The sequence below is a fragment of the Colobus angolensis genome, unplaced genomic scaffold (assembly GCF_000951035.1).
Source record: "Colobus angolensis palliatus isolate OR3802 unplaced genomic scaffold, Cang.pa_1.0 Scaffold102, whole genome shotgun sequence".
Lineage (NCBI taxonomy): Eukaryota > Metazoa > Chordata > Mammalia > Primates > Cercopithecidae > Colobus > Colobus angolensis.
Genome location: NW_012111142.1, coordinates 8893836 through 8916223, shown reverse-complemented (window position 1 = coordinate 8916223; position 22388 = coordinate 8893836). Strand labels below are relative to the sequence as shown.

The 22388-nt window shown below is 40.1% G+C and overlaps 1 protein-coding gene across 1 annotated transcript in view; it reads left to right on the top strand.

Annotated features, from left to right (window-relative positions):
• C8A (complement component 8, alpha polypeptide) overlaps positions 1 to 22388 on the top strand; it is a 62527-nt gene that overhangs the window by 4456 nt on the left and 35683 nt on the right. The window contains exons 2-5 of the mRNA XM_011941439.1: positions 8183 to 8276; positions 15157 to 15301; positions 16277 to 16424; positions 21657 to 21846. Coding sequence (XP_011796829.1) covers positions 8183 to 8276; positions 15157 to 15301; positions 16277 to 16424; positions 21657 to 21846 — 577 coding nt within the window. The remainder of the gene's footprint in view (positions 1 to 8182; positions 8277 to 15156; positions 15302 to 16276; positions 16425 to 21656; positions 21847 to 22388) is intronic.

Genomic DNA, 22388 nt, shown 5'->3' with positions numbered 1-22388 from the left:
CTAGGAGTAAGAATAAAGTGTTAGAAGCTCTATGTATATGGCGCTATGTTAGCATAGGACAATCAGGCTAAGGAAAGCTATCTGGAGAGAATGAACTGAAGTGGAAAGGTTCGGCCAGATGAATGAGATATGATTAGCATTCTGTGGAGGAAATAACGTTTTGCAAATACTGCAGGAGAGCCCAGTATATGCTTGGAACTTAAAGTTCTGTATGGAATTCTATGTGCATCTAGCACACAGTGGATACTTTTTTGGATTTATTTATTCATTCATTCAATAAATAAATATTACAGGTGTGCTAGGTGTTAGGTAATAAACTGAACAAATAGTGTTTCAACACTCATGGAATTTACAGTGTAGCGATGGACTCAATAAGTATGTAACCAAAAATATTATCTTAGAAATTGTGGGCGTGGTGGCTCACACCTGTAATCCTAGCACTTTGGGAGGATGAGGCAGGTGGATCACTTGAGCTCAGGGGTTTGAGACCATCCTGACCAACACGGTGAAACCCGGTCTCTACTAAAAATATAAAAAATTAGCTGGGCATGGTGGTACATGCCTGTAGTCTCAGCTACTTGAGAGACTGAGGCATGAGAATCGCTTGAAACTGGGAGCCGGAGGCTGCAGTGAGCCGAGATTGTGCCACTGCACTCTGATGTGAGCAACAGAGCAAGACTCTGTCTCAAAAGAAAAAAATAATTTTTTTTCTTTTACATTGTGATAAATACTGTGAAGGAAATAAACGGGGCCCTTTGTTAGAGGATATCAGAGCAATCTAAAGACAGGCTGATTGAGGGAATTTTCTGCGGAGGTGGCATTTAAACTGAGACGTGAAGGGCGGTAGGGAGAAGCTGGGTAAAGAGCAGGGTAAAGCAGAGGGATCACCTGTGCTAAGACTCTGTGATTGGAAGTGGCTTGTCATGTTTGAGGACTGAAGAATGAGAGCAGCATGAAAGCAGAGAAATGCCTTAAGAAGAAGTCAAAAAATTGGACAGAGGCCAGATCCCAGAGGACCTTAGGCACCACAATGAGAAATTTGGATTTGAGTCTATGTGTAGTAAAACACACACACAAAACAAAAATCACTGAGAGTCTTATAAAAGAAGGATATTATCTAATTTCTCATTTGAAAAAATTATCTTGATTGCTGTGCAGAGAATGGATTGGAGAAAGTAAAGTAGAAGAAGGTCTTGGCCCACAGGAAGGCATAACAAGGAACTGCTTGAAAGAGAAAATGAATAGTTTAGATGTGGAACCATTAAGTTTGCCATGTCTAAGAGGCATTTGATAGACATATCAAATGGAGAAGTTGGATAAACAAAACAGGATTACAGAGGACTAGTCTAGGTTGAAGGCCTAAATGTAGAAATATCTGCACAGATCGTGTATGAAGCCAAGGACATGGATCTTACCTTCTTAAGGGTGAGAAAAGCAGAAAGAGAAAAAGAAGAAAGACCAGACTGCAGCTTGAGGAATTCCAGTTTTTGGAGGAAAACTGGCCAGAGGTAGGAAGAGAGTGAGGAGGAATTATGCTGAAGAAGTCCAAGAGATGAAAGTTCTCATGAAGAAAAAAGTGGTTAACAGACTGTGTGTTAGTCAGTTTTGTGTTGTTATGAAGGAATACCTGAAGCTGTGTAGTCTATAAAGGAAAGAGGTCTATTTGGCTCATGGTTGTGCAAGCTGTACAAGAAGCATGGTGCCAGCGTCTGCTTGGCTTCTGGTGAGAGCTTTTCCTTTTTTAATTGACATATACATGCTTATTGTGTTTTATTGAGCACCCATTATATGCCAGGCACTGTTCTGGGCCCTGGGGATATAAATGAGAAAGACAAAGTCCTTGCTCTCAGCTCTCATGAAGCTTCTGTTCTAGAAAAGTGTATGCAAATATTTTATATAATTTAAGTTCTATAAAGAAAATAGGAACATCCTGGTGAGGACTTTTGTGCTGCGTCAAAACATGGCAGAGAAGGTAAAAAAGGAAGTGGGCACATTTGAAGGGGACCAAACAGGAGGAGGAACCTTGCTTTATAACAACTAATTTCCATGGGAACCAGTGAGAATGAGTCTGTCTAGCCAGGAGAACCCACTCACTACTGCAAGAGCAGCACTAAGCCTTTCCTGAGGGATCTGTCTCATGACCCCAACACCTCCCACCAGGCCTAACACTGCCACATCGGGAATCAAGTTTCAATACGAGTTTGTTTTTTCCCCCCTACTTATTACACTCATGCAATCAACATGAGTGGGGAAAAATAAACCATAGCAGAGGGCAAGTAAAACAAAACCAGACAACTTTCTACTGGACTTAGCAACATGGAGGTTGCTGAAGACTGAGCGCTTTCAAAGTTAAATCTAAAATACCTCTATTGTATGATGGAATCTCCATGTAACTGGATGGGACTGGCTCAAGATTATATGATTAGTGATAATCAGATTTTAATACAAGCTGAGCCAATTTATGAGGACAACCCCCTGGTAATCATCAGGGTTGGGCTTTCTGACCTTCTAGCCTAGGATTGGTAGCTAATTAATTATTTTCTTTTCTAAATTGCTGAAGTGGCCACATTCTGGGTCAAGTATTTAACTTGCACGTTGCTTATTCAACTCTAGGTTTTAGACCCTTTGCCCAATAAGCTGCTCTATTTTAAAAGGCAGATGGGAAGCGTGTCACTTGTCCACAGCCCTATTCGAGTACCTTCAATACATTTTTGATGAAGATGGAGAGGTTTGATTATTAGCATGTGTGAGGTTGACAAGGTTAGAGTGATGCTAACATGTATGCCAGGCTTGTGCTTGAGATTTTACATACATGATCTCACCCCATATTCAAAATAGTCTTGCAAACAATTTTCCCTGTTTTATAGCTATAAGAAAATTGAAATTCAGTAAGTAGCAGAAATCAGATTCAAATGCATATTTGCCAAACTCTAAACCTCTTTCTTTTACATCAGTGTTTCAACTGTGTTACATAGTCTTACAGATGATGCATAAAAAAAGAAATGGCCTGTGTTTCCTCACAAAATTTGGGAAATGCCAGGGTAAACAAATTAAAATGCAGAAACTCTCCGAGCCTTTAATATGTTATTAGGCATTTTAAATCTCCAAGAACGATATGGTGTATGCAGTTCATCCAAATGTATTTGAAATGGAACTTTTCTCCTCTTCCTCCCTGACCCCTGTGCATATCTCAGGAACTGGTACTCTGCAGGGTACTCTTTGAGAAACGCTGTGATAGCACCGTATAGACTTGTGCTCATTCTACAGATTAAAAAACTTAAAGTCAATTGAAGCAGCTTGCTCATAGTAGCCCAGCAGGTGAGAGGCAAACTGAAGATGAGAAGCAAAGACTCCTAGGTCCCTGTGCTCCGTATTAAACGTCTTACTGATTGAGTGGATTTTTGCCAGCTGAGAGATGCCTTAAAAATATTTTCCAAGATTTATTAGGCCACGGAATTATGAATGGCTCCTTAAATAATTAAACAATTTATAGAGTTCTTTTGGAAAGCCATTTGGCAATATGTGCCATAAGCTCTAAAATCCCTTCAATGCAGTCATCCCACTCTACAGGATAGATCTTCAACAAATAACTTGAATACGGAAAAACTGAGGACTCAATAATCTAATTGCTTAATGTAAGAGGAGTGGAACAATGTGTATTACCATAAATAGTTTAGTTTTCTGCTCTATTATTAAGTGGAAGAATCAGGATATAAAATGTAATACTCAGTATGACCTCAATGTGTTATGAAAATAAACAGAAGAAAATATAACTAAATATTCATGATAGTAAAATTTGGGCCAATTCTTTTCATTTATAATCTTTCCCGTGTTCTCTGTAATGAGAATGTATTACTTTTATAATGATCAAAAAATGAACTACATTGAAAAATTTATTGGAATAATAAAATGTTGGTCACGTTGGTATTGGCTAAAACGTTGGAGCCCTGTAACAATTTTAATGAATGGTCCTGGTGTACTTTCTGTACTCTGGCCTCCGTGATAGCATTAGCATGTATGCCTCCATCTAGACATCATGTCACAAGGCTTTTGAAACTACAGAAATACACCACTGCTCTGTCTAGGCTTTTGCTTCCATCCATTAGTACTGTTTCCCTCCGGTGTGACGCATAACGCGGTCTCTATGGGCTTACAGTGACATTATCTTGACAATTCTGTAGTGAGATGCAGAAATAATGCTGGAGTCCTTTCCTGTTCCCAAACCTTCTCTCTATACCTTCTCTCTCTCCTTCCGATTATCCATGTTCCCACACTTCAAACTTTTATTATTAGAACAGTCTATTAGAAAAATGGCGTGTGTAACAAACCCTGAGCCATTTGAATGTCGAGATACCAGGATCTAATTTAATTTAGATTATAAGAATCAGGTTCAAATAAATATCTCAACAATGTCACTGTCTATATCCCAGAAATTGTTTTTATTCTTTCTCTTCCCTTCCTTCCTTCCTTTTTCCCTCCCTCTTTCCCTTCCTTCTTTTTTGCCTTTTGTAAATATTTACTGAGCACTTTCCATCGGCCTGGCCCATGATAGGTGCTGGGAACTCTGTAGCAAATATAGACAGTTTCTGCATTCATAGAGCCTAGAATCTGGTAGAGAAAAAATAAATTTTACAAATATTACAAGTTTGATAATTAAATATTGAGAAAATGTGCAGAGATTGACCAAATCATATGAAGGAGGTTTTCAACCAGTCTGGATAGCAGGAAATATTTCCCTAAGGAATTGATGTTTATGATGAGAATGAAAGTTACATAGGAATTAACCAAAGTAAAGAGGTAGATAATTGGATTCATTCAGGGTTGGGATTTACAGTTAGGTGTGATCCAGGGAACAGTGGGATCTAGGTGTTTAGAATATAGGTAAGATTTTAAAGTGATGAATCATGGAATCAAAACTGGTTATAAAGGTAAATAAAGATAAGAGGGGTTCTTATTGAAAGGGAGGAAGCTTAGATGTCGAGATAATGGAGATCCCAATGAGGTTCAAGAAGAAGCGCAGTGGGAATTCCCTTAAGCATATAAGATAGAAAGACAAGAGGCTGTGGAGCGCCCAGGTAACTATTCACAGGTGATTCATGAATGAATGACTTGGAGCAGAAGTTGTTTTAGAGAGTGAGAAGTTTCAGAGGAGAAGATTATTACAGATAAGGAAGAGGAGCAACTGAGCAACCAGAGAGTTGGATGACTCGTTTGTAGGGATGATGAGTCTCCCAGCATGAGGACAGGAATTGATGTAGGGGGAAGATTGTGAGCTGGGCAATGACGCTTTCTTTGAAGGGATGGGAGGGCTTCTGCCTGCTAGCACTGTGTTACAGATTAGAGTTTCTCCAAGTGTGTTCTGCAGACCCCAGGGAGTCCCCAATATCTTCTCAGGGGACCTGTAAGTTCGAAACAGTTCTCATAATAATGGTAAGACATTATTTTACCCTTTTACTGTGTTTACAGTTGCACCGATGGTGCAGAGGCACCAATGGATAAAACTGCTAGGGCCTTGGTCAAAATCGAGGCAGTGGCACTGAACTCACAGGAAAGAACACACACACAAACAAACAAAACTCCTAAGTTTTAAGTTTTACTTAAGAAAGTCCTTCTAGAAGCAGTAAGAATTGTTAATTTAATTAAACCTCCATCCTTGAATAGATGTAACTTAAGTATTCTATGTAACAAAATGGGAAGAATGCATAGAGAAATCACTGAGTATGCACTGAGTATGATGATTGTTTTGAGGAAAAGCAATTATCTGAGCTGTAAGTTAAGGTAGCCACTTGTCTCACTACTTGGACTACTGTAACAAATCACCATAGACTGGATGTTTAAGCAGCAAGCATGTATTCTTCACAGTTCTGGAGATTGGGAAGTCCAAGATCAAGGCGCTGGCAGATTCAGTGTCTGGTGAGGGCCTACTTCTTTGGTTAACTGGTGATCATCTTCTAGCTGTGTCCTCACGTGGTGGAAGGGATGTGGGAGGTCCCTGTGATCTCTTTAATGAGGGCACGAATTTCATTCATGAGGGCTTCACCCTCATAACCTAGTCACCTCCCAAAAGCCCCACCTCCTAATACCATCAGATTGGGGATTAGGTTTCAACATATAAATTTTTGGGGGACATAAACATCAGTCAATAAGACCACTTTTTTTCCTGGAACACCATTTTTTCTTGATGAAAAAACTGCCAAACTATGGTTATTTGGGCTTAGATATTTGCCAGGCATTGTATAAAAAAATGCAGAGACCCTATCATTTCAAGGAAAACAAATAACGTTTACTTGTTACTAATAACAAGATTGGAGCTTCTATGAGAAAATCAAAATTTTGGAAACATATCCACTACCATGAGCTTGATGAGATCACTGGTGATATTAACAAGTTTGATGTTTAGATATTATACAGTGAAATGTATTAATATTTGTAAGGCACATACTCAGTGAACCATGATTTTCCAAATTTCGAATGTCTGATGTTATAAAAATTGTATATGGGCACAAGATCCATTCAAAGTGTAAAGACCAGTGGATTTTAATGTGACAGAGAACAAAAAATTCACTGATATGCTTTCAGGTTCCACATGCCACTAACATGTAAGAAATTTCCTCTTGTCAAGTTTTCCTTTAATACCAAAAGAGAGCATCCAGAGTTATTGGAAAAGACTGCTAAAACACTCCTCCCCTTTTCAACTACGTAACCATGTGAGGCTGAGTTTTCTTCATAAATTTCAACCAAATCAATATATAGCAACAGATTGGATGAAGAAGCAGAAATAAGATTCTAGCTACTTTCTTCTAAACCAGACATTAAAGGGATTTGAAAAAATGTATACTTATGGTAACATGTAATAGGTTTGTTATTGTAATTTTAAATAAGTTAATAAACAAGTATTTTTTCAATTTCTCAGTTTTAATTTTGAATTCTGTGAATATTGGTAGATCTAGCCCACTTACCAGCTCTTTGAGGTCTTTAATAATTTGCAGAAATGTAAAGGTATCCTGAGACCAAAAGTTGGAGAACCAGAGTTAAAGATAGACAAAATTTTCTGAACTATTCCATGGCTCCTTGTGCGAAGTTTCAACTTAGGTGTCATTATTCATCAAATTCATTACATAATTAGTCTGAGATTTGAAACACTTTCTGTTCCTACACGAGGGTTATAATCATGCCATTCTTCACAGTGGTGGCTGCCTGGCTCTCAGAGGCTGTGGTAATTCTAGTGTTAACAGACAATGTTCCCACTTTCCCCGTGGGCCAACCTGGCCTTGAAGTTGTAGCAGTGGTGCTATGGGAAGAAGCTAATGTGGAAGCCAGGCAAGCTTGTGGCTTGTCCCCCTTTCCCTGAGTAGGCTTTTTAATTGGTGAGGGGGAAGCATGGGGTAAGAGAAGGATCGTGGGCTTGGAGATACACTCTCTCACGTCTGTTGGCTGATTCATAAAATGAGGCAGTAGCATGATGAGGAGCAGGTAATGGGTTTTGCCATCAAACCAACCAGTTCCATTTTTGCCTCTGTCGTTCCTGGGCTATGACTTCAGGGCTATTTAGCTTTTAGGAATCCCAGCTTTCTTACACTGTACATAAAATAGATCTAATAATATTTATCTCCAAGGATTGTTATAGGGATTAAATGAGATAATCCACATAATGTCCCAGCATGTAATAATGAAAGTCATCTTGTAGTAAACCTTTCATAAGCATTTCAATACACTTTCAATAACCCTTTTAGGTAATGTTATTTTTAATGTAGTTTTACAGAAGGGAAAGCTGTAGTTCAGAGATATTAAGTAATTTACTCAAGTTTTCAAAGTCAGCAAGTGGTGGTTAAGATTCAAACCCAATCCTCTTACCCCAGACTCCACATTCTTAACCACTGAGCTTTCTGCTACTTTGGCTGTTCAAAAATTGTTAGCCCTCTTTAATATTCTTCTCTCTAAAATTATAATAATTTGATGCATGGGGGACTGATATGGTATTAAAGGGATAATTTATATAAACCCTCTAGCACCATACACTCTCTCATTTCTGTTGGCATTTCTACATAAAGTAGGAGTACAATAAATGTTCATTCCTCATTTCTTTCAAACCATGTTTTACTGGAAGGAAAATGTGCACAGCTTTCTCATTTGCTTAAAATTTGCATCTCAAAATTGATGCAGGGATCTTTCCTTTCTTTAGGAGAGTAAGACGGGCAGCCACACCTGCAGCAGTTACCTGCCAGCTGAGCAACTGGTCAGAGTGGACAGATTGCTTTCCATGCCAGGACAAAAAGGTAAGACACTTACAACTGGTTTTGGGGCATTTCATATTTGATGTGTGTATTGGGCATTCAAATGGAGATTAAGCAGATCACTATGTCTAGGGGCCTGGGGAGAAACTGGGTCTAGAAATTGTTGTTTGAAAGCCATTGTACATGGATGGTGAAATTTGTTTCTGCGTCTCCCAATTTTGTTTGTAGGGTAGTGTTGAGTGAGGCTGCAAAAGATGTGTGTTATGGCTCATAGGCAGAAAAGTCGCTATCTGTACATAGGCACGTTTATTTCTGTGTGAGTCGTGGCAAATCTATTGCCCACTAATGAGAGTCTTCTGGAGGAACTAATCGCTTAGAAACAAAATACCAAACTGCCCATGAGGAGATGAGATAATCCAGGAGATGTCCCAGGTGTGTTCTTGAGAATTTCATTTTCATCTATGGAAAAGACCAACACACCCAATGAACAGAGGTGTGTCTACTTTGCCCATCTAAATGGTTTTGAATAGTTCAAAATGATCCCTAATACCATTGACATATGAAGGGAAGAGGGATGATGGGAGCCCTCCACTCAGGCAGAGGGGAGCATTAAAATTCTGACTTTGTTCAGAATCCCTGGCTCACAGTGATAATAAAACATAGTCAACTGGGTGTGGTGGCTCACATCTGTAATCCCAGCACTTTGGGAGGCTGAGGCAGGAGGATTACTTGAGCCCAGGAGTTCAAGACCAGCCTCAGCAACATAGCAAGACTTGCTCTCTACAAAAAATACACACACACACAAAATTAGCTGGGCATAGCAGTGCACACCCAGAGTCCCAGCTACTCAGGAGGCTGAGACAGGAGGATCACTTGAGCCCAGGCGTTCAAGGCTGCCATGAGCTTGGATTGTGCCACTGCACTCCAGCTTAGGTGACAGAGCCAGACTCTGTCTCGTAAATAAATAAATACATAATAAAACACAGTGTAACTTCTAGTCTGTTTTATTATTGTTTTAAAATTCCCTTCAGACATACATGCCTCTATTAGATACTCCCTTCCCCACTTGGCATACCACTCACTGCCTGAACCTTGTCTATTAGCACACTACTGCCAAGTTTCAGTGTTAAGATTCAGTTCCGCAGTTTAGATCTGGCTTTGCTTCTTATCTGCGTTGTTACTTTGGGAATATTTTTAATAGTCTCTGTGCTCAGTTTCCTTATGTATAAATTGGAGTAGTAGGAGTACCTACTTTCTAGAATTGTTATGAGCAATACACAAGTAATGCACACAGAACCCTTCTCATGCATCTGGCTCAGAATACATGTTTAAGGAATTCCAGATGTTTTCCTTCTTTTATTTTTTCATTTTTATTTCAGCAGCTTTTGGGAAATGTGGGTTTTGGTTACACGGTTAAGTTCTTTCATGGTGATTTCTGAGATTTTGGTGCATCCATCACCCGAGCAGTATACACTGTACCCAGTGTGTAGTCTTTTATCCCTCGCCCTCCCCACCCTTCCCCCCAAGTCCCCAAAGTCCATTATATTATTCCTGTGCCTTTGCATCCTCGTAGCTTAGCTCCCACTTATAAGTGAAAAGATACGATATTTGGTTTTCAATTCCTGAGTTACTTCACTTACAATAATGGCCTCCAAGTCCATCCAAGTTGCTGCAAAAGCCATTCATTTCATTCCATTTTATGGTTGAGTAGTATTCCATGGTGTATAGTACCACATTTTCTTTATCCACTCGTTGGTTGATGGGCATTTAGGTTGTTTCCATATTTTCCAATTGTGAATTTTGCTACTATAAACATGCATTACAGTCTCTTTTGTATATAATGACTTTTTTTTTTCCCTTTAGGTAGATACCCAGTAGTGAGACTGCTAGATTGAATGGTAGTTCTACTTTTAGTTCTTTAAGAAATCTCCACAATGTTTTCCATAATGGTTATACTAGTTGACATTGCCACCAGCAGTGTAAAAGAGTTCACTTTTCACCACATCCATGTCAACATCTATTATTTTTCGATTTTTTAATTATGGCCATTCTTTCAGGAGTAGGGTAGTATGTCATTAGAGTTTTTAATTTGTGGAATGCCAGCTGTTTTTCTAATAATTATCTCTGCCTTCCTCTTCATCCCCAGTCCCACTGCCCTGAATTAATCCCTGCTTTTTAGTCACCTGAGATCTTGCAAAGTTTGCAAATGGTCATCCTGCCTCCAGACCCACCATTCAGACAGAGAGGTGCTCTGTGAATGTTTCTGATGAGTTATTCAAAATTGCATAGCAGTAAGTGGTGGAACACACACAATTTTGACCTAGTTCATTCAACATCAAAGTCTGAAATTTGTTATTCTACCTCACTCATCTCTGAGAAGTGCTGAAGAATTTTAGACTGTTCCTATTTAAACGTGTTTGATCCCTCCATGCTCATTTTGCTCTGACATGCCTGTAATCTCTCTCTGCCTTCTTCTTACAAAGACACTGTGATGACACTTAGTGCTATCCAGACAATCCAGGGTAATATCCTCATCTCAAAAACTTTAACGATGTCTGCAATGGCCAGCTTTCCGAATAAGGTAAAATTTACAAGTTCCATAAATTAGGACTCGATATCTTTGCGTGGCCATTATTCAACCTGTTATACATCCTAAATTAAATTTTTCTTATTTATTTCAGTTTAGACAGCAGGTAGCACAAGACAATGACTTGCAGTTTAAATCAGAATAGAATTATTTACTTAGTGACTCAAAAACACATGTGTTTTTAAAGTAATCCTTAAAATAATTAATTCTGTTAATTAAGCGAAAGACCACCCTAGTTTTTTTTATTAGTGTGTTTCTTCTTCTCAAAATCATCCAAACAAAGATGTACATTTCTGGAAGGAAACATTATCTACCAGTTAGAAAAGAAAATTGTCTTAATGATCCCAACCACAGGCAATAACATGGAGAAGTCGCTAAGGGAATATTGGCACCAACCTTCCTGCCACGTAAATATCTTCATTATTTGACAGCAACCTAGAAAATAGGGAATCAATGGGAATGAACCTTATGGTTTACACCATCATTCCCAGTATAGGTACTATAAGAAGGATGACAATGGCAATAGTCACCATTTATTAAATAATTTCTATGTCCCAGACAATTATGCAAATGCCTTAAATAAATTATCTTGTTTGACTTTCACAGCCAACTGTAAATGACAGACATCATCATCCACTTTGTTTAGGTCACCCATTAAGAACATGACAGAGCCTTGATTTAAAACTTGGTCAGTCTGACTCCAAAAACCTTCTGCGGCTGACCCCCCCCACACTACTGCCTCCCACTGAACCATCCTGGAGCGTAATGAGTGACGTAGTGGTCACTTCAATTCCTTTTGAAGTAGCCCAACAGCTGGATACAAGAATGATGATGACGTTGATAACTACTTTTACTGAGTGTATATCAGAAACCAGGCAAAGTGATGATTTCTTTGCATGTATTATTATGAATCTTTGCAATGTTCTCAGATATATTTCATTTAAAAATGAGAAAACAGGATCAGAGATGTTAAGTAGTTGACCCAGTGATGCATATACAGTAGGTGGCAGAGCTGGAATTCTAACTCAGCTCAAAATGGGATTCCCATAGTATACTTAACTTCATAAACTTGTGAAGATTAAATAACATAAGGAATGTAAAGTGTTTGGCCAATAGTAGGCGCTCAATACATGGTAGCCACTATCACCATTATCAAATTGGTAGCTACAGATTTAAAAAATCTAATATAATTTTTAGAGTGATAGAGAAAATTGGCTGCTAATTGAAAGAAGGAGTACTCAAAGGCAAGTAACTACTGCATCTGATTTCAAATAACATTGTGTGTTATTTGTTTGGAGAAGCTTAAGCCCTCACTAAACCATATTAAATCTGTTCCTATAAGTCACCATGAAAGCACTGCAGAACAGTGACATGTACCAGATCCCTGTTGCTCATTTGACTGTGAACTCCTCACCCTATAACATGTACAATAGATATGCTAAGGTATCCTTGCACCAGTTTTCAGGCTCAAATTTGCTCTTTTGTCAAAGAAACATAAATGGAGTTTAGAATGACCTAACTGCAATATTCCAAGCATCAATATTTTCTTTCTTTGGACCTTGGATAAATACCTTTACAATTCACTCCCAACCTCATTCTCAATGAAGTGGGATTATAAGCACAACATATACATAATAAAAAGCTGTAATCAAAATAGATGTCACGTAATGGCAAATAGTCATCTGAGTTGGAGAGCAGTATTCCATGCATAATGTCCTTGTTAGATATTCCATTCTCCTTATGACATTGACTGGATAGCTACTCAGTGCTGGCTGTATTAAAAAGTCTGAGACGCTTTCCTTCAAATAACGTGTAACATTAGTTGATGAGAAAAGAAAAATAAAGAAAATATATTTAAGATAATATATCTTCAGTTTCAAGCAGAAAATGGAGACAATAAGATCTATACGAGTTCACAAGAAAGTCAAACCTTTGGGGTATGAATGGTGGGAAAGAGGCTGAACAGTTCTAAAAGACCTCATGGTGGAAAACAGGCTTTAAGCTGTATTTTAAAGGAAGGAAAGATTTGAAAGTGAGATGAGAAGTCATCCTAAGAAGAAAAACCATGAACAAGAGTCTATAGCCAGAAATAAACATAGTATGTTTAGGAACAATGAACAAGATATATTTGGCTGAAGTCATAGTGTCATGTCAGGAAATTACAGAAATGTATTTAACGTGGATAACAGTTACACTTCAAAGAATGCGAATGACTACGTAGTTTGAAACAGAGGAAGTAACAGATAAACCCATGTTCTTGGAAGGCATGTCTAGAAATAAACTGACATAAAGAGAGGGAAAAAAAAAAAGAAAGAAAGAAAATTGGCTCTACATTTCCATGCTCATCACTCCTTTATTTGTTGTGCTGAGGGGCAAGAGTGTGGGTGAAAAATTAAAATATACTGATATTCTCCAACTGGTCATTAATTACAGTCTCTTCCCACAGAGTTTACAAATCTGTTACTGCTGTTATTAACTGAAAGGCAGGACAGGCCTATGGACAGGTTTGATCTTCACCTTTCCTTGCTACCTTTACCACTTTGCTAATGAGCAGCTAAGGAGACAAAGGTGGGCAAGAAGAGAGGCAAGCTGCACTGCTCCACAAATCACCCATGGAATCACCTGGAAAGACTGTATGGATTACAATAACAATGTGAAAACCACCTCTGCTTATTGAGCACCGACAATATACCAGAACCAGGGCTGGGGACTTCTTCACACATTCTCTTTCTCAGAGATCACACAGTCCTTTCAAGGGAAAGTGCCATTACACTCATTTCACACACTGGAAGACAGAAGCTCAGAAAAGGGAAGTGGCTTGCCCATGGGCAGTTGGTAAGAATATCTGGGACCTGAACCCAAGTCCATCTAATCCTCATGTCCATGCTCTGTCAACTTCAGGACACAGGTGAAAGGATATTAGTCATTATAATTAGGTAAGTCATTTAGCTCACCCACCTCATTGCACAGATTTAGAAACTGAGCAACGAAGTACCAGACACTGATACTTCACATAGCAAGTAAGAAATTGATTGAGGTAGGAAACCCACTTCTTTTGCTGCTCAAATCATTGCTTTCTTACCTACATACTAACATTCTTAAAGGAAGGGGCCTGTGGGTTGAGCCAGGGAGAGAGGCACCAGGAAATACAGGGCTGCACATTTCCTTATCAGCCACTGTGTGGTTGCTATCCGTGCTGCATGTTTTGTATTATTACACATTTTATGTCCTCAGCTAGACTCTAAGCTTCTTGAAGGCAGGAATAGAACCTCATGTTTCTCTGAATATCCTAGTGTTCAGCTTCCTCCTTCTACACTAGTGCCTGACACTACACTATACAGAAAACATGATTATGAAACTCTAAAGTCCCAAGATTGGCGTGCATTTTAATTCTTCCTTCTGTCAAGTGTCTATTTATCTGCAGTCAAAGGTGGACCCAGGGACTCAGATGATGCCTTAAGAACTCTCTTTGTCTCTCTCTCTCTTGGATGGGTGCTTTCTGCATAATAGGCAAGGCATCTACAATTGTTTCCAACAATTCCAGGAAAAAGAAGCTGTCTCTTTGTAAAAGAAAATCCCCAGAGAGAACTTGATTGGATGGGGTTGAGTTATGTGCCAATCCCTGAAGCAATGATTACAACTAGGCAGATGTAATGATTTAATGGACCAGGCCTGGTTCATACCCACACATCCCTGTGACTGAGGAGGTGAGGTCATTCCCACCTGAACCATAGGAGATATATCCCAAAGAAAGAGGGGAATTCCAGGACCAGAAGAAATGTTGCAAATAAAAAGCAACAGATGTCTTCTAAACGTGCCTCTTGAGTACCTGACCCTAGATCAAGTGCCAAGCATACAAAGCCAAATAAGACATGGTCCTCTCTTCCCCACCCCCAATATGCAAATTGCTCACAGTCTGGTGGGAGAGATGGAGAACTACATGGATACTCAATTGCAACTTCATATACCAAGTGCTAGTAGAGAGGGAGTGAGCAACCTGCAGAATGTTACTGAAAGATGAATAGGAATTTAACTTCTTCAAGAAGAGGGAAGAGAGGTTCTTCCTAGTAAGTAGGAAGACCCTAGAAATATCTTGTCCAAGCCTTTCATTTGACGCTTGGAAGCCCTATTCAACATTCTAGTGGGTGATTGTGCCACTTCTGGTGACACACCCCTGTTTATGCACACTCATCCCTCAAAAGACAGCTTTGCAGAAGGCTCTCAATCATTAGATAATTATTTCTTATGTTGAGCTGAGACCTGGCTGCACAAATCTTGGTTGATTGATTGATTGATTAATTGACAAGAATGTTTCTGGTTCAAAATCTGATTTAGTACCGATACCGGAGCCTCTTGCAGCCAAACAAGTTTGGGGGAACCATCTGCAGTGGTGATGTCTGGGATCAAGCCAGCTGCTCCAGTTCTACACCTTGTATAAAGCAAGCACAGTGTGGACAGGATTTCCAGTGTAAGGAGACAGGTGAGTAGCATTCCAGCAGGATAACAGCTGTGCCTCTCAAAAGTGACATGTGAAACACTTCCCCAGGGAGCTTATTAAAATGCATACTCCTGAGCCCTTCCTCTCGAGGTTGCCATTCTGTAGGTTTGGGACGGGTCCCAGGAATCCGCATTTTAAGCCAAGCCAGCAGCCCAGGTAATTTTGATTCAGCTTTGTAGGAACATCTGTCGATTCATTTAGAAAAAGATACAATTCATTCATTCATCCACTCATTGAACAAATATTATTGGCCACATATTATGTGCCAGGGAGTAAGCTACCTGCTGTTAATACAAACATGAAAAAAATAATGCACCTTACCTTGATGTACTCCTAGTCTGGAGACTAGAAGGAGTTAATTAGAATACTGTGTGATAGCCATGGGCACATACACGTGCATGGTCTAGTGGGACTTTCTAGCAGGAGGTTCCCAAATCTGCTTTGGGCAGTCTGGGTGGGCTTTAAAATGATAGTTGAGTAGAGACTTGTGAAACAAAATGGAACTTTCTAGGAGAAAGAACATACAAAAGCATGGGGGTCAGAGACTCCCAATCAGCCCAGAATGTTTGCAGCATCAGGGCTTTGGGAAGAGAGGTAGGTGACGGGCAGGTAGGTGATGGGCAGGTAGGGTCCAGACTTTGACATTTGGAAGAAGAGGAATGGAGAGCCACTGGAGGATACTGAGCAAGGGATTACATGGGCAGACTGGCATCTTAGAAAGATTACTAGGGCTGCAATATGGAGAATTAGAGAGAGACAGAAACTCAGGCAATGCCCAAGCTGGGGGGCTGCAGGCAGGAGCTCATGAGGCTGGAAGGAAGGCAGAGGCAGTGAGAACAGAAAGAGGATGGGACAGATGGGAGGTTTATTTCTGAGGCAGAAAGGACTTACTGATTGTGGGTGTGGGTCTGGAGGGATAGGGGAACCCCGGGAGCAGCCACAGTCTCTCCTCTCTAGGTCGCTGCCTGAAAAGCCACCTCGTGTGCAATGGAGACCAGGACTGCCTTGATGGCTCTGATGAGGATGACTGTGAAGATGTCAGGGCCATTGACGAAGACTGCAGCCAGTACGAACCAATTCCAGGATCACAGAAGGCAGCCTTGGGGTGAGGGCCTGCCTACTAGCTATTTAGGAGCAGGGAATGATTTGTCTTTAATTGTGAGCATTAGTTTTGAGGACAGAAGGGGGCCATTTTGGAGGGTTCCTCTGGAGTGCATGCTGTGAGCTACTCTCATTGTCCCCAGAGATGGCTTGCCCAGTCCTGCCTATGTGACACTGCCCATGCTATCTCCCCATGTCTCTGCCTGAGAGTCCTCCTCTCTTTTAGTACACCTACCCTACTGCTCATCTCCCTTCACCCCAGTGTTGTTTCTAAGGCCCATTTAAGAAACCACAGCTTCCATGAAGCCTTCCTGATGTTTCAGAGAGATAGTTCTTCTCTGGTCTCAGCCCTTTCCTTTCCAATAGCCCTGTTCACAATCTGCTTTGCACTGTAGAGGCTTGCAATAACCGGGGCTAATGGTGTGACACCGTATAAAGAAAATGGGCTCAGGGTGAGACAGAGAGGGGCTTTAACCCCCACTTTCCCATTGCTTACTTAAACCTCTCAGGGCACAGTGTCTTTGTCTGTTGAGATGAAATCAGCCTCGATTCTAACTTCTCTTCATTCACCTTATGTTCAGGTTCAGTTCCTTGAATGCATCACACTCTTTCCTTCTGAGCCTTAAGCAATTTGGTTCCTTCTTCCTGGAATATTCTTTCCCAAATTCCTACCTGGGTAACTCCTTATCTAATGTTCTGCACTGAATTGTGTCTCCCCTTACACCCACATTTATATATTGAAGCTCTAACTCCTAATGTGACTGAATTAGGAAATAGGGATTTTAAAGAGGTAATTAAGATTAAATGAGGTCATAGGGTAGGACCCTAATTCAAGAGGACTGGTGGCTTTATAAGAAGAGAAAGATATACCAGCGATCTCTCTCTTTCCACACATGCATAGCGAATGAGACATGTAAGGACGCAGCAAAAAGGCGGCTGTCTTTGAGACAGGAAGAGAACCTCCAGCAGAAAGCAACCCTGACAGCACCTTGATCTTGGACTCTTAGCCTTCAGAACCACTAGAAAATAAATTTCTGTTGTGTAGGGTACCTAGTCTATGGTATTTTGTTGTGGCAGCCCCTGCAGACTAGTACACTGAGGTACCATCTCCCCTAGGTAGTCTTTGTAACAGCTCCCTCCCCTGCTCTTGACTTTGCCTAGGTTGACTTAGTCCCCTCCCATGGCTCCCAGAGCCTCCTGCAAGTCTTATTCTCACAGCTCTTACCCAACAGGGCTGGGGACGTCTGTTGGGGTGTCTATCTGCCCAGGCTAGGGGCTCCTTGTCATCTCTGCTTCTCCAGTACCAGAATAGGGCTTAGCTCAGAGTGACATTCTAGTACTGCCACTCTGTTTTTGCCTAGAGTCTTGTCTCCTAACTTGAAAATAAACTCTTTGAGGGCAGAGGTTGTTTCTGACTCAGCTTTTTCATCTCCTCAGTCCCCGTGTCAGAGCTTGTCCTATAGCCTCTCACTGAATGTTGGTTGAATTGAAAGAAATCAATATGATCAGCTGGATCTTTACAGATAAGGAAATGAGGAGATGTAGTAACTGTCACAGAGTGACTCAGCCCTGTTGCAGCCCACTCAAGGACAAGTGGGGGTTCCATGGAATGCAGCCCTCATTCATTATGGTTAATTGCTCTGAGATCACAGCCCACCTACTTGATGGAATTGACCTCTGTAAGTGCATGTAGATATACATACATAAAAAGATGAGAAAATTCTGTGTTCTTTCATACCAGCAGTGTTAGTTTGCTGGGATTGCCATAAAAAAACACCACATCTTGAGTGGCTTAAACAGCAGAAATTTACTTCCTCACAATTCTGGAGACTAGAAGTCTGAAGTCAGGGTGTCAGCAGAGTGGTTTCTTCTGAGGCCTCTCTCCTTGGCTTGCCGATGGCTGCCCTCTTCCTGTGTCTGCACATGTTCTTCCCTCTGTACATATCTGTGTCCTCATTTCCCCTTCCTATAAGAGCACCACTCACATTGGCTAACAGCCCACCATAATGACCTCATTGTAACTTAATTATCCCTTTAAGGACTCTGCCTCCAAATATACTTACACTCTGAGGCTTTGGGAGCTAGAACTTGAACACATGAATGTTGGGGAGACGTAATCCAACCTGTAACATCAATAAAAGGGGATTCTTGTTGATTTCAAAAGTGACTGTAGAATAAACAATAGAAGTGTGAAATATTGACATGTTGAAATGAAAAATAATCCCTTCCTTATTGGCAGACCGTGGATATTCTCCCACGTGATTTAACTAGAAACATTTCAAATACACTTTCTGAACAGTGTGCTTCACCCACACTGAATACTGAAACTAGTAAAATGGTCCTGCTCCACTCCAACCACTGATGTTTGATGGTTCTTCTAGTTATCTCAGATCTCAGAGGCCCTTCATGCTCTTATTTTTTTCTAATTCATTTCTCAGATTAAAATGTTTACTTATTGTTAGAGAAGTAATACCTGTTTGAAATAAAAACTGAGAGTTTTCTTCCATCCTCTCTTGCCTGCACTCCATCCAACAGCCCTCTCTCCCTTCCCTCCCTAGAGCTGACCCATGTTAACAGCTTGGTGAAGATACTTCCAGATTACGTAAAAAATGCATTGACAATATGCATTACATAGAAAATATACCTATGTGTACTGGGCATTCTAGACACAGGTATATTTTACATAAGTATGATTGTGCTATACATATTGTCTGTAACTTGCATGTTTTTACTTAATAGTACGGTTTTAAGATTTCCCCCAAAATTTCTATCTCTTTTTAATAAGCATCATATTCTTCTATAACATAGTCAGCAAACTATGGCCTGAAGGCCAAATTCAGCCTGCTGTTCTTACAAATAAAGTTTTATTGGAACACAGATTTCACCCTGCGATAACAGAGTTGAGTAGTTGCAACACAGCCTTGTGACCCACAAAGCTTAAAACATTTACTATCTGGTCCTTTATTAAAAAAAGAATTTCCAACTCCTCATCTATAGTATAATTATGTAATAATTTATTTGACTACTTCCTATTGAAAGATAATTAGATTCTTTCCCATATTTTTCTAGTACAAACAATGCGCTGTGGACATTCTTGTACATGTAGTTTTGTACACATGTGTGATTATTTCTGCACAGTAGATTTCCAAAAGGTAGAACTTCTTTGACTACACCTTTCCCTTTTAACTGGAGCTTTCACAACCAGCTTTTCCAAATATATATAGGCTTCATGCTTAGAGATTATAGTATACTATTAGGGAATACTGTTTCTTTGAGTTTTTTTCGGTCTGTTAAGAGGCTATATTTATAAGCTACAGGCAGAAACATGTTCAATGGTCAGGAAGATAGAAACTTCAGGGCAAGTAGAGGGAAGGGAACCCAGGTTTTACTATCAACAAAATCTAGGAAAAAAATCCAGCTATGGCTAGAGGCAAATTATTTAATTTTTCTGATCTTCAGTTTCTACATTTGCAAAGTTGTCATGAGGTTGAAAGCTAATATATGCTAAATATCTACTACAGTATGTATTCAATTTATTGTAGCTATTATTGCATCGCTTACACTAATATGAAGAAAGAGAAGGAGAAAGAGAAAAAAGAAGTTAACATACATTGAATTGCTACAATCTGCCAGGTGCTCTATAATTATCCACTTATTCCTTTGAGGTGGATTTTATTCACAATTTATCCCCTGCTCCTTTCCTGCCTTGTGCCTTTTCACAGAGGCTGTAAACAATCATGATGATCGCTATGCTACAGGTAGTCACTGCATGCCTTGGGAACACAGAGGAGGAAACAGCAGTCTGTCCAGACCATTCAAAGAAGGCTGTTGACAGAAGGCAACATTTGAGTTAGCTCCTTAAGGTTAAACAGGAATATGAGAGACAAAAAACAAGCAATAACTATATTGTCTGTAACATAAGAGGCTTTGATTGTCAGGTCTTAGAACTCTTAGCCAACTCTACTGTTTTTGTTCTGTTAACTTTCCCTTTTTAGAAAATTTAAGTTGTATTTCATCTGCTTGACATTATTTTACCTGAATATGGTAAAACCATCCATATCCTAAAACATGGAACCTGGGCTGATGATTTTTAAATACTGTAGAAAGGGAAGTATGGAGAGATATTTCTGGAAGAGTATTGGGCTAGGGAAAAGTAAGTATAATTTGTTGAATGCCTAATATGTACTTTACTGCTGTTTTAGTTTCATACTTTCAGCTTCACAAAAACCATGAGAGGTAGGTATTATTATGTCTATTCTTTAAATGAGGAAAATGAAATGCAGAGAGCTTCTAGACTGTGTTCAAAGTCACACAGTTAGTAAGTGGCAAAGCTGGAAATTAAACAGGAGTCTCCCCGACTTTTAAACTGTGTACCTTCCAACATCCCATGCTGCCTCAAAGATAATGGCCTTTCTGAGGATTAGATTCTCGACCTTAGCACTATGAATTGCATCCAATATTTCAAAGTTACTTTTTTTTTATCAGCAGAGCTCTTATACTAACAATTATACTTAATACTAACAATTACCACAACAGCAACCTTTAGTGAGTCCTTGATGTATATGCTGAGCACAATTATGATTTCTCTACATGTTTCAACTCATTTAACTCTATGAGGGCAGTAGTATTTAAGAACTGCTTTTTACAAATGACTAAACTGAGGCACAGAGAGGCTAAATGATATGCCTGAGGTCACACAGCTAGATGTGGCAGAGATGGGAAATGAGCCCAGACTGTCTGGCTGCTGCCCTTGGATTCCTGATAATTGCATATATTCTTCTCTAACTTATTCAGCAAATATTTACGGCTGCTTATGTGGCAATATGATTCTAGACGCTAAATAGGACTGTCTAGATGATCTACATAAAGGAAAACTGAAGGCTCAGGCCAGCCCATTTAGTCTCCAAGTGTTACCTAAAGTGGCCCATAAGCTACTTGGAGGAACCCCAGGGCTCCACAGAACATAGGTTGAGAACCTATTACTTGAACCAGCTACAGCATCTTTCAGAAGATGACATTATATGCCACCTTGCCTTTCTAATTCTCTCTCCTAAAAGCTGCTTTTGCTTTTTAATTTCCAACTTTTATTTTAAGTTCAGGGGTACATATGCAGGATGTACAGGTTTGTTACACAGGAAAACATGTGCCATGGTGGTTTAATACACAGATCATCCCATCACGCAGGTATAAAACCCAGCATCCACTAGCTATTTAGAAGCTGCTTTGTTCAATGTAGGTACAATATCCTGACCCAGGAAGATGCTCAGAGTGTGTACGATGCCACTTACTATGGGGGCCAGTGTGAGACGGTATACAATGGGGAATGGAGGGAGCTTCGATATGACCCCACGTGTGAACGTATTTACTATGGAGATGATGAGAAATACTTTCGGAAACCCTACAACTTCCTGAAGTACCACTTTGAAGTAAGTCTGAACAGGGAGGCTTTCAGGCCACTGTGGTGTAGGTGGCAGAGAGGCAGAGGCCTATTGGTGGAGATTGCTTGCTCTGGAAGCTTTTGTTTTCTATAGTTTGCTGGTGGCTGGAGTCTCCTTCATACCCATCCCCACACATACTTAGTGTTGAAGGGTGCTGAGAGGCAGATCATAAATGTGGCTACCCACCTGTTAAATCTTGGCTCCATTCCAAAATCAGTAAAATAGATCTGAGGCCCTATTCTCTGGGCTACCAATCAGAAGACCTATTTCCAAGTTGTGGTTCTGTTAGACTACATACAAGACTGTTAGCAGCTAACCCACTGCCCTCCTTGGGCCCAGTTTTCTAATCTGTAGAGTATGGGGCAGGACAAGGTGTAGATGAGCAGGATCTGAGACCTATGCTTTGTTTCACCAAGGGCATCTCACACGGATCATTTTCATGTCTTGGCTCTTTGTATGTGATTTTGTGTGAAGCAAAGGTTCTTCTGTATAAAAATGCTTGCAAATTGCTGACAATCACTAAGACTCTC